The sequence below is a fragment of the Clavelina lepadiformis genome, chromosome 9 (genome assembly GCF_947623445.1).
Source record: "Clavelina lepadiformis chromosome 9, kaClaLepa1.1, whole genome shotgun sequence".
NCBI lineage: Eukaryota > Metazoa > Chordata > Ascidiacea > Aplousobranchia > Clavelinidae > Clavelina > Clavelina lepadiformis.
In genome coordinates this window covers 15,010,264-15,022,719 of record NC_135248.1, presented here as the reverse complement: position 1 = coordinate 15,022,719, position 12,456 = coordinate 15,010,264, and the positions used below count along the sequence as shown (strand labels likewise).

The window sequence follows — 12,456 nt, the reverse complement described above, 5'->3', positions numbered from 1 at the left end:
ATTTAACATGACTGTTCAGACGGAATATTGCGGATCAGATTAAGTAAGTTTTATTTTTAAAGATGTTTGCAAAAAATCTAACATTTTAGTTTTAATTGTGTAATATTTGATATTTATTTGCTTTTAATAATTTATCAGAATTTAAAAAAGTAATTTTATACAGGAAAAGTTCGTTTCTACTTTTCTATTTGTAACAATTTTCTCGATCTAAGTAAATTTTACTTTGATGTTCGCAAAGATCGTTTTATAACGTTCATCCTTTAAAATTCAAAGGATACAATGTCGTCATAATAACATCACAATGCCGCTTTCTTCTACAATATCTGCCATCGCGACAGCCTGTTATTTTGAACAATGCTTTCGCAGTTGTCAATGTTTATTGTATCGTTTTGTTTTTAAACTCTAATTCCCGCCTGATTTTTCCTTGCAATTACTTCCGTACGAGGTCATTATAAATATTTGCGCAATCGGCCGCAAGGGAGAAACGCAACAGATACAGGGCAAAAACAAGTGTAACACTTGCATGAAGTTCGGAAAATTCTGATAAAGCTTCCCGGGTTTCTTTGAAGTGTTTGTGCATTTCTTTCTTGCTGTCTAGGTTCAGGCGTTTCATTTAAAGCCTCGCTAGAATTAGGGGAAGTTTCTGCTGAGTTGTTTGACGGATTGAAATTGATGTGAAAATAGTCGAACGGATCTTGCCATGCATGAAGCTCGGAAAATTCTGCTAAAGCTTCTCGGTTTCTTTGTGGCGATGACGCAATTCTTTCTTGCTGACTGGGTTCAGGCGCTCGATTTGAAGCCTCGGATAATTTGGAGGAGGATTCTGGTGAGTTGCTTGACATAAAAACAGATAAAAAATTTCGCGATTATGTAATCATACAAATGTAGAAAGATACTTACCTCTGGCAGACTTTTCTACTTGTATCAAGCTATTATGACGATTACGATTACTTCTGCTTCAAATGTTACCTGTCAAAAATTGATCAGCTGCGAGACACAAAGCAAGGTCATTTATACCTGACCTTATCTGGCTTTGCTTTTTTCTTATCACGACGTCACAATGTCGACTTTTTGTTGGTTTAATTTCTGATCGTCCCCGATCGCTTCACCACCAGGTCACGTGCTTCGATTTCACAGCTTATTTGTTTCCTTCAACCGGTCTTTATCGCGTCAATGCTTGTACTCAGCACTCGTCCATTGATGACGTTGCGTGATGACGAAATAATGAGGGCGCGAAGTTTAAATTATTTGTCGTTACTGGATTGTGACTGGATTGTGACACAATAATATATTTTGAGAACATAAGCTAAATACAGGTTAACAATTTAACAAATACAAATTTTGAATTAGAAATGGTTAAATATTGAAATCATCGACTTTAAAAACCCAAGAAACGCTTTAATAGCATTCCGGTAACACATTAGTATAGAAATATTAAACCAAAACCAAACTTTTATATTACCGTTTGACGAGTTATGCTGATGATTGTCGGTTAATGCTAAACTAAGACCGAGTTATTTAGATTCGAAAATCATGAATATACTGTATAAGAAATTTCTTACATAAACATACTTCATGTGAGCAATTTTTAAGTTATTAAAAAAGTTGAATAAATTCTTTATCAGTTTAGAGATTGTTATTATTCTATCAAAGGTGGTTAAAATGGTAAAATTGTCGTTTCTGAAATTCCGAATAACCCTATATTTTATAAAATTATAACTATCGTCATGCATAGGGTAATTGACTCAATGTCTTTCACCTTCCAAAACCTGGCTTGATAGAAACGCTTTATCGCTGCTGGTGACTATCCCATTGTTACCTCACAATGAGTGCTCCCCGTCTTCTCTAGATGGCGTTTGTTTATTTAATTGCGGGGTTTGAGGGCTTTGTTTGAGTTTGTATTTTACTCTTTGCAGCTTTTGTTTTCGTTTTGGAAGTGTCTGCTCGCAACACGGATGACAATATTTACTTCGCTTTACGCTGATGAGATAATTTTCTTCTTGTGTAGAAGAATTATTCTAAACTTCCAACACTTTCGAGCAATTCATGTAAGGTCGGTAATGTACAGTCTGTAGCAAATTTTAAATCAGTTTATGACATAACATTTATACAAAACGTAACTAAATGCTAAGTTGACGTCTACTGCTATTTGGTAATAATGCAAAGCTGATGAACCAGTGTCGTTTTATGTCTTTTCCAATTGTCCTTACTCTATGACGTTAATAGTGTATTATAACAATTGCAATATCGACACCGCTGCGTTTGGTAAATTTATCATCACTTCACATTGAAATATAAACCGCTTTGTAATTTAACTTTTGTAATTTTGCTCAATTACAACAAAACTTTCGATTTCGTGTATTTAACAAATAAATGTGTGATTTCGTGCAAAATTCAAAGTTTAACAAGACTGTTCAGACGTCATATTGCGGATCAGATTAAGTAAGTTATATTAAGATTAAGTTGATTTTCGTTGAAGTTCGCTTTTTAAACAATATCGAGATGCATGAAGCTCGGCAAATTCGTCTAAAATTTCCGGGCTTCTTTAAGGTGTTTGTGCATTTCTTTCTTCCTGTCTGGGTTCAGGCGCTTCATTTGAAGCCTCGGATGAATTGGGGGAAGTTTCTGCTGAGTTGTTTGACGGATTGAAACTGATATGAAAATAGTCCAATGGATCTTGCCTTGCATGAAGCTCGGAAAATTCTGCTAAAGCTTCTAGATTTCTTTGTGGCGATGACGTAATTCTTTCTTTTTGTTCGGATTCAGGCGCTTCATTTGAATCCTCGGATGAATTGGAGGAAGATTCCGGTGAGTTTCTTGACGAACAGAAGTTTGTATGAAAATAGTCCAATGAATTCACTTCAGTTCGGATCCTCATGTAGTTGACAAACCCGGACATGACCTCGAAAACTGTCACATGGTTTTGGTAATAATGCGCGTAGGAAGTGTCGTCGCTTTGTTCCTGTACTTCGACCTGATCATAAGCGATGGTTGACGGTTGTTGCTGGAAAGTTGATGGTTGCTGTAGATCTTGATATTGCACCGGAATTTGCTGGGGTTGAAAGTAATAAGGATGCTGGTAGTCGAATGAGAGCGCTGGAGGTTGATGAACATGTCCTGATGCGTCATATCCGGGATAAAACAAAGCCATGGGCGTTGTCCGATAAGAATAGTCCTGATAGGTGGAATATGGATGTTGGGCCGCCGAGAACGAATTTTGAGGAGCTGTGTTAGCTCTTGTGTTGTCAGGAGCAACAGGTGAGTGGGTAGGGTCGTTAGGAGGATTCATTTTGTTCTGTATTTTGAAGAAAGCTGAAAACATGAAAACAGATTAAAGAGATCACGATTATGTAATCATACAACTGTAGAAAGATACATACCTCTGAGGCTCTGACAGACTTTTCAACTTTTGTCAAGCTGTTAAGACTTTTACGATTACTTCTGCTTCAAATGTTACCTGTAGAAATTTGTTCAGCTACTGGACACATTTAGATGCGTCCTGGTCATTTATATCTGACCTGATCTTGATTTGTTTTTTTCTTATCACGACGTCACAATTGATTCCTTTTTTTAATTCCTTGTGGTAGACAATCCTTTTCCCACCAGGTCACGTGGTGCGATTTCACAGCTTATTTGTTTCCTTCAACCGGTCTTTATCGCGTCAATGCTTGTACTCAGCACTCGTCCATTGATGACGTTGCGTGATGTCGAAATAATGAGGGCGCAAAGTTTAAATTATTTGTCTTTACTGGATTAATTCAGTGAGACAACAAAATATTGTATTTTGACAACATTTGTTAAGTAAAGGATAAAAACGTAATAAAGACAAATTTTATATTTGAATTTTTAGCTTAAAAGCTATGGTCAAATATTGAAGTCATCGGCTTTGAAAACCCAAGAAACGCTTTAGTAGCATTCCGATAACACGTTAGTATAGAAATATTGAACCAAAACCAAACTTCTATTTTAACTCTCGACGCTTTATGCTGGTGATTGTCGGTTAATGCTAAACTTATACCAGAGTTATTTAGATTCGAAAATCATGAATATACTGTATTAGAAATTTCTTACATAAACATACTTCATGTGAGCAACTTTGAAGTTATTAAAAAAGTTGAAAAATCCTTTATCAGTTTAAACATTGTTATTATTCTATCAAAGGTGGTTAAAATGGTAAAATTGTCGTTTCTGAAATTCCCAATAACCCTATATTTTATAACTATCGTCATGCATAGGGTAATTGACTCATTGTCTTTCACCTTCCAAAACCTGGCTTGATAGAAACGTTTTATCGCTGCTGGTGACTATCCCATTGTTACCTCACAATGAGCGCTCCCCGTCTTCTCTAGATGGCGTTTGTTTATTTAATTACGGTGTTTGTGGGCTTTGTTTGAGTTTGTATTTTACTCTTTGCAGCTTTTGTTTACGTTTTGGAAATGTCTGTTTGCGAAAAGGGTGAAAATGTTTACTTCGCTTCACGCTGATAAGATTATTTTCTCCTTGTCTGGAAATATTACTCTAAGTTTCGGTTGGTCATGTACAGTCTGTAGCAAATTTTAAATCAGTTTATCACATAACATTTATACAAAACGTAACCAAATGCTAAGTTGACGTCTACTGCTATTTGGTAATAATGAAATGCTGATGAACCAGTGTCGTTTTTTGTCTTTTCCGATTGTCCTTACTGTATGACGTTAATAGTGTATTATAACAATTGCAATATCAGCACCGCTGCGTTTGGTAAATTTATCATCACTTCACATTGAAACATAAACCGCTTTGTAATTTAACTGTTGTATTTTTGCTCAATTACAAGAAAAACTTTTGATTTCGTGTATTTAACAAATAAATGTGCGATTGCGCGTAAAATGCAAAGTTTAACAGGACTGTTCAGACGTCATATTGCGGATCAGATTAAGTAAGTTATATTTTTGAAGATGTTTGCAAAAAATCTAACATTTTAGCTTTATTTGTGTAAATTATGATATTTCTTTTCTTTCAATAAATTAATTAATTATCAGAGCTTGGAAAGGAATTTTTATGCAAAAAAAGTCCCTTTGTACTTTTCTATTTGAAACAATTTTCTGGATCTAAGTAAACTTAACTTTGATGGTTGCAAAGATGGTCTTATAACGTTCATCCTTTAAAATGCAAAGGCTACGATGTCGTCATAATAACATCACAATGCCGCTTTCTTCTACAATATCTGCCATCGCGACAGCCTGTTATTTTGAACAATGCTTTCGCAGTTGTCAATGTTTATTGTATCGTTTTGTTTTTAAGCTCTAAACCTTGTGTCCCTTTTCCTTGCAGTTACTTCCGTACGTGGTCATTATAATTTATAAATATCTATACAACTTTGATTTTAGCATTTCCGTCTGTTTCCTGCTTGAGGAAGGACATATGTTCATGTCCGGAACATGTTAGTTCTCGGACATTGCAAATAAATAGATATGTTGCCTGCGCTAGTTGTTTTGTTTGCCAATGTATTATGTTCGAAGACCGCTTATACAATTCCTACATTAAATTACGCTTTTGTTGGTACAGTTTGCAATTGTATGGGAATTCGGCATGAATTAACAAAGCATTGAATAACTAGCGCAATATCTACAGCAGGAAATTATGTTGGCGTTGGTTCAAATACGCCGGAGGTCTTTGCAAGAGTTGTTGGACAACCATGCGAGCACCATAGATCGTCTCTATCAAGACACGACCGGTTACAGGAAGACAACGAAATTTACCGAAGCACAAAGACAGGAAATAAATGGATAATTAATTGAAGAGAATTGTGAGAAGGTTGTCAAGGTAAGTAGAAGTGTGACTATAGCGTTAAAAAAGCAGATTTAATCTCATAAAACATTTCGTATTTCACTTTATTACACTATAAGCTTATAAGGCACACAGGACGTACACGAATTCTATAAGATTACACACACAATTACACATGCTTAATACAAGTTTATATCTTACCTCAGGGTTATAAACAAAAAGGCAGCTTTAAAAATTGTCCAATTTATACCTTTAAATTCCATGCGAAATAAACATGTCTAAAACTCCATTTATTCGAAATATTTCGTGGTGGTTCTGGTTAATAATAGAATGGTTCTGGTCAATGGTTGGGGTCATCTGAATCAAGCTCGTCCTGCCCTTCCATAAAGTCGCCATCATTTGGAATTCAAGCCTCTTGTATTTCGTTGAAGTTGTTTACATCGACAATAACTGGATGCATTACCGGATCTTGCCGTGCATGAAGCTCGGCAAATTCGGCTAAATCTTCCAGGTTTCTTTGAGGTGATTGCGCATTTCTTTCTTCCTGTCTGGTTTCAGGCGATCTATTTGAAGCCCCTGTTAAATTGGAAGAAGATTCCGGTGAGTTGATATGAAAATAGTCCAATGGATCTTGCCTTGCATGAAGCTCGGCAAATTCTGCTAAACTTTCCGGGTTCCTTTGTGGCGATTGCGCATTTCTTTTTTGTTGTCTGTGTTCAGGCGCTTCATTTGAATCTTCTGTTGAATTGTAGGAGGATTCTGGTGAGTTGCTTGACGAATTGAAATTTGTATGAAAATACTCGGAGGGATTTTCTTCAATTTGGATCCGGATGTAGTTGACCTGACCGGACATGACATCAAAAACTGTCCAATGGTTTTGGTAATTACGCCAGCAGGAAGTGTCGTCGCTTTGTTCCGATACTTCGACCTGATCATAAGCGATGGTTGACGGGTGTTGCTGAAAGTTAGATGGTTGTTGTAGATCTTGATATTGCATCGGAATTTGCTGGGGTTGAAAGTAATAAGGATGCTGATAGTCGAATGAGAACGGTGGAGGTTGATGAACATGTCCTGATGCGTCATATCCGGGATAAAATAAAGCCATGGGCATTGATGGATAAAAATGGGCCTGAGAACGGGAATATAGTTGTTGGGCAGCCGAGAACGAATTTTGAGGATCTGTGTTAGGTCTTGTGTTGTCAGGAGCAACAGGTGAGCGGGTAGGGTCGTTAGGAGGATTCATTTTGTTCTGTATTTTGAAGAAATATGAAAACATAAAAACAGATAAAAGATATCACGATTATCTAATCATACAAATGTAGAAAGATACATACCTCTGGCAGACTTTTCAACTTGTATCAAGCTGTAAAGACTTTTACGATTACTTCTGCTTCAAATGTTACCTGTCGAACATTGACCAACTACTGGACACATTCAGATGTGTCCTCGTCATTTATACCTGGCCGTATCTCACTTTGCCTTTGTCTTATTACGACGTCACAATTGATTCTTTGTTTGTTTAATTTCATTTTGTAGACAATCCTTTTCCCACCAGGTCACGTGCTGTGATTACACAGCTCATTATTTTCCTTCAACCGGTCTTTATCGCGTAAATGCTTGTACTCAGCACTCGTACATTAATGACGTTGCGTGATGACGAAATAATGAGGGCGTGAAGTTTAAATTATTTGTCGTTACTGGATTAATTCAGTGACACAACAAAAATGTACATTGACAACGTATGTTAAATACAGGTTTAAAACTTAATAAAGACATGTTTTTTATTTAGATTTTTAGCTTAACACACTATGGTCAAAAATTGAAAACATCGTCTCAAAAAGTCCAAGAAACGCTTTAATAGCATTTCAATAGCACATTAGTATAGAAATATTGAACCAAAACCAAACTTTTATTTTAACCCTCGACGCATTTCGCTTGTGATTGTTGGTTAATTCTAAACTAAGACCAGAGCTTTTTAGATTCGAAAATCATGAATATACTGTATTAGAAAGTTCTTGCGAAAAGATACATTTTGTGAGCAACTTTTAAGTTATTAAAACCATTATTTTATATGAGTTGAATAAATCCTTAATCGGTTTAGAGATTGTTGTTACTCTATCAAAGGTGGTTAAAATGATAAAATTGTCGTTTCCGAAATTCCCAACAACTCCACATTTTATAACTATCGTCATGCATAGGGGAGTTGACATTCACCTTCCAAAACCTGACTTGATAGAAACGTTTTATCGCTGCTGGTGACTATCCCATTGTTACCTCACAATGAGCGCTCCCCGTCTTCTCTAGATGGCTTTGTTTATTTAATTACGGGGTTTGAGGGTTTTGTTTGAGTTTGTATTTTACTCTTTGCAGCTTTTGTTTTCGTTTTGGAAGTGTCTGTTTGCGAAAAGGATGAAAATATTTACTTCGCTTCACGCTGATAAGATTATTTTCTCCTTGTCTGGAAATATTACTCTAAGTTTCGGTTGGTCATGTACAGTCTGTAGCAAATTTTAAATCAGTTTATAACATAACATATATACAAAACGTAACTAAATGCTAAGTTGACGTCTACTACTATTTGGTAATAATGAAATGCTGATGAACCAGTGTCTTTTTTGCCTTTTCCAATTGTCTTTACTGTATGACGTTAATAGTGTATTATAACAATTGCAATATCAACACCGCTGCGTTTGGTAAATTTATCATCACTTCACATTGAAACATAAACCGCTTTTTAATTTAACTTTTGTATTTTTGCTCAATTACAACAAAAAATTTTGATTTCATGTATTTAACAAATAAATGTGCGATTGCACGCAAAATTCAAAGTTTAACAGGACTGTTCAGACGTCATATTGCGGATCAGATTAAGTAAGTTATATTTTTGAAGATGTTTGCAAAAAATCTAACATTTTAGTTTTATTTGTGTAAATTATGATATTTCTTTTCTTTCAATAAATTAATTAATTATCAGAGCTTGGAAAGGAATTTTTATGCAAAAAAAGTCCCTTTGTACTTTTCTATTTGAAACAATTTTCTGGATCTAAGTAAACTTAACTTTGATGGTTGCAAAGATGGTCTTATAACGTTCATCCTTTAAAATGCAAAGGCTATGATGTTGTCATAATAACATCACAATGCCGCTTTCTTCTACAATATCTGCCATCGCGACAGCCTGTTATTTTGAACAATGCTTTCGCAGTTGTCAATGTTTATTGTATCGTTTTGTTTTTAAGCTCTAAACCTTGTGTCCTTTTTCCTTGCAGTTACTTCCGTACGTGGTCATTATAATTTATAAATATCTACACAACTTTGATTTTAGCATTTCCGTCTGTTTCCTGCTTGAGGAAGGACATATGTTCATGTCCGGAACATGTTAGTTCTCGGACAGTGCAAATAAATAGATATGTTGCCTGCGCTAGTTGTTTTGTTTGCCAATGTATTATGTTCGAAGACCGCTTATACACTTCCTACATTAAATTACGCTATTGTTGGTACAGTTTGTAATTGTATGGGAATTCGGCATGAATTAACAAAGCATTGAATAACTAGCGCAATATCTACAGCAGGAAATTATGTTGGCGTTGGTTCAAATACGCCGGAGGTCTTTGCAAGAGTTGTTGGACAACCATGCGGGCACCATAGATCGTCTCTATTAAGACACGACCGGTTACAGGAAGACAACGTAATTTACCGAAGCACAAAGACAGGAAATAAATGGATAATTAATTGAAGAGAATTGTGAGAAGGTTGTCAAGGTAAGTAGCAGTGTGACTATAGCGTTAAAAAAGCAGATTTAATCTCATAAAACATTTCGTATTTCACTTTATTACACTATAAGCTTATAAGGCACACAGGACGTACACGAATTCTATAAAATTACACACACAATTACACATGCTTAATACAAGTTTATATCTTACCTCAGGGTTATAAACAAAAAGGCAGCTTTAAAAATTGTCCAATTTATACCTTTCAATTCCATGCGAAATAAACATGTCTAAAACTCCATTTATTCGAAATATTTGGTGGTGGTTCTGGTTAATAATAGAATGGTTCTGGTCAATGGTTGGGGTCATCTGAATCAAGCTCGACCTGCCCTTCCATAAAGTCGCCATCATTTGGAATTCAAGCCTCTTGTATTTCGTTGAAGTTGTTTACATCGACAATAACTGGATGCATTACCGGATCTTGCCGTGCATGAAGCTCGGCAAATTCTGCTAAATCTTCCGCGTTTCTTTGAGGTGATTGCGCATTTCTTTCTTTCTGTCTGGTTTCAAGCGATCTATTTGAAGCCCCTGTTAAATTGGAAGAAGATTCCGGTGAGTTTATATGAAAATAGTCCAATGGATCTTGCCTTGCATGAAGGTCGGCAAATTCTGCTAAAGCTTCTGGATTTCTTTGTGGCGATGACGTAATTCTTTTTTGTTGTCTTAATTGTTCAGGCGCTTCATTTGAATCTTCTGTTGAATTGGAGGAGGATTCTGGTGAGTTTCTTGACGAACAGAAGTTTGTATGAAAATAGTCCAATGAATTTACTTCAGTTCGGATCCTCATGTAGTTGACAAACCCGGACATGACCTCGAAAACTGTCACATGGTTTTGGTAATAATGCGCGTAGGAAGTGTCGTCGCTTTGTTCCTGTACTACGACCTGATCATAAGCGATGGTTGACGGTTGTTGCTGAAAGTTAGATGGTAGTTGTAGATCTTGATATTGCATCGGAATTTGCTGGGGTTGAAAGTAATAAGGATGCTGATAGCCGGATGAGAGCGCTGGAGGTTGATGAACATGTCCTGATGCGTCATATCCGGCATAAAATAAAGCCATGGGCATTGATGGATAAAAATGGGCCTGAGAACGGGAATATAGTTGTTGGGCAGCCGAGAACGAATTTTGAGGATCTGTGTTAGGTCTTGTGTTGTCAGCAGCAACAGGTGAGTGGGTAGGGTCGTTAGGAGGATTCATTTTGTTCTGTATTTTGAAGAAAGCTGAAAACATGAAAACAGATAAAAGATATCACGATTATGTAATCATACAAATGTAGAAAGATACTTACCTCTGGCAGACTTTTCAACTTTTGTCAAGCCGTAAAGACTTTTACGATTACTTCTGCTTCAAATGTTACCTGTCGAACATTGACCAACTACTGGACACATCCAGATGTGTCCTCGTCATTTATACCTGGCCGTATCTCACTTTGCCTTTGTCTTATTACGACGTCACAATTGATTCTTTGTTTGTTTAATTTCATTTTGTAGACAATCCTTTTCCCACCAGGTCACGTGCTGCGATTTCACAGCTCATTATTTTCCTTCAATCGGTCATTATCGCGTCAATGCTTGTACTCAGTACTCGTCCATTGATGACGTTGCGTGATGTGGAAATAATGAGGTCGCGAAGTTTAAATTATTCGTCGTTACTGGATTAATCAAGTGAGACACAATAATATATTTTGAGAACATAAGCTAAATACAGGTTAACAATTTAACAAATACAAGTTTTGAATTTGAAATTTTAATTTAAGCTATGGTCAAATATTAAAAACATATGTATGTTAAACGTATGCTAAATACAGGTTTAAAACTTAATAAAGACATGTTTTATATTTAGATTTTTAGCTTAACACACTATGGTCAAAAATTGAAAACATCGTCTCAAAAAGTCCAAGAAACGCTTTAATAGCATTTCAATAGCACTTTAGTATAGAAATATTGAACCAAAACCAAACTTTTATTTTAACCCTCGACGCATTTCGCTTGTGATTGTTGGTTAATTCTAAACTAAGACCAGAGCTTTTTAGATTCGAAAATCATGAATATACTGTATTAGAAAGTTCTTGTGAAAAGATACATTTTGTGAGCAACTTTTAAGTTATTAAAACCATTATTTTATATGAGTTGAATAAATCCTTAATCGGTTTAGAGATTGTTGTTACTCTATCAAAGGTGGTTAAAATGATAAAATTGTCGTTTCCGAAATTCCCAACAACTCCACATTTTATAACTATCGTCATGCATAGGGGAGTTGACATTCACCTTCCAAAACCTGACTTGATATAAAATTTTTATCCCTGCTAGTGATTATCCCATTGTTACCTCACAATGAGTGCTCCCCGTCTTCTCCAGATGGCGTTTGTTTATTTAATTACGGGGTTGAGGGCTTTGTTTGAGTTTGTATTTTACACTGAGCAGCTTTTGTTTTCGTTTTGGAAGTGTCTGCTCGCAACACGGATGTAAATATTTACTTCGCTTTACGCTGATGAGATAATTTTCTTCTTGTGTAGAAGAATTATTCTAAACTTCCAACTCTTTCGAGCAATTTATGTAAGGTTGGTCCTGTACAGTCTGTAGCAAATTTTAAATCAGTTTATAACACAACGTTTATACAAAACGTAACCAAATGCTAAGTTGACGTCTACTGCTATTTGGTAATAATGAAAAGCTGATGAACCAGTGTCGTTTTTTGCGTTTTCCAATTGTCCTTATTGTATGACGTTAATAGTGTATTATAACAATTGCAATATCGGGAACGCTGCGTTTGGTAAATTTATCATCACTTCATGTCGAAACGTAAACCGCTTTGTCATTTAACTGTTGTATTTTTGCTCTATTACAAGAAAAACTTTTGATTTCGTGTATTTAACAGATAAATGTTCGATTGGGCGCAAAACGCAAACTTTTACTT

The 12,456-nt window shown here is 35.8% G+C and overlaps 3 protein-coding genes across 4 annotated transcripts; all 3 read right to left on the bottom strand.

Moving 5' to 3' along the window:
• Window positions 1-2,343: 2,343 nt before the first annotated feature.
• Window positions 2,344-3,651, bottom strand: LOC143470095 (uncharacterized). The gene is made up of 2 exons (XM_076967992.1): window positions 3,381-3,651; window positions 2,344-3,312 (listed from the first exon to the last, which is right to left on the bottom strand). Exon 2 carries the CDS (start codon window positions 3,287-3,289, stop codon window positions 2,546-2,548), a length of 744 nt encoding a protein of 247 aa, XP_076824107.1. The 5' UTR covers window positions 3,290-3,312; window positions 3,381-3,651; the 3' UTR covers window positions 2,344-2,545.
• A 1,936-nt stretch (window positions 3,652-5,587) lies between these two features.
• Window positions 5,588-7,208, bottom strand: LOC143470089 (uncharacterized). The gene is made up of 2 exons (XM_076967986.1): window positions 7,104-7,208; window positions 5,588-7,018 (listed from the first exon to the last, which is right to left on the bottom strand). Exon 2 carries the CDS (start codon window positions 7,010-7,012, stop codon window positions 6,176-6,178), a length of 837 nt encoding a protein of 278 aa, XP_076824101.1. The 5' UTR covers window positions 7,013-7,018; window positions 7,104-7,208; the 3' UTR covers window positions 5,588-6,175.
• Window positions 7,209-9,266: 2,058 nt separating this feature from the next.
• On the bottom strand, window positions 9,267-11,172 carry LOC143470088 (uncharacterized). Of its 2 annotated transcripts, none has more exons than XM_076967984.1 (2): window positions 10,829-11,172; window positions 9,267-10,743 (listed from the first exon to the last, which is right to left on the bottom strand). In XM_076967984.1, exon 2 carries the CDS (start codon window positions 10,735-10,737, stop codon window positions 9,898-9,900), a length of 840 nt encoding a protein of 279 aa, XP_076824099.1. In that variant the 5' UTR covers window positions 10,738-10,743; window positions 10,829-11,172; the 3' UTR covers window positions 9,267-9,897. The 2 variants fall into 2 exon arrangements, with proteins under 2 accessions (XP_076824099.1, XP_076824098.1); XM_076967983.1 differs by having other exon boundaries at window positions 9,267-10,760; window positions 10,829-10,936.
• Window positions 11,173-12,456: the final 1,284 nt, after the last annotated feature.

What these genes read in the sequence shown, in the direction of transcription:
- LOC143470088 (XM_076967984.1), bottom strand. Translation starts at nt 10,737, where the DNA reads ATGAATCCTCCTAACGACCCTACCCACTCACCTGTTGCTGCTGACAAC.
- LOC143470095 (XM_076967992.1), bottom strand. Translation starts at nt 3,289, where the DNA reads ATGAATCCTCCTAACGACCCTACCCACTCACCTGTTGCTCCTGACAAC.
- LOC143470089 (XM_076967986.1), bottom strand. Translation starts at nt 7,012, where the DNA reads ATGAATCCTCCTAACGACCCTACCCGCTCACCTGTTGCTCCTGACAAC.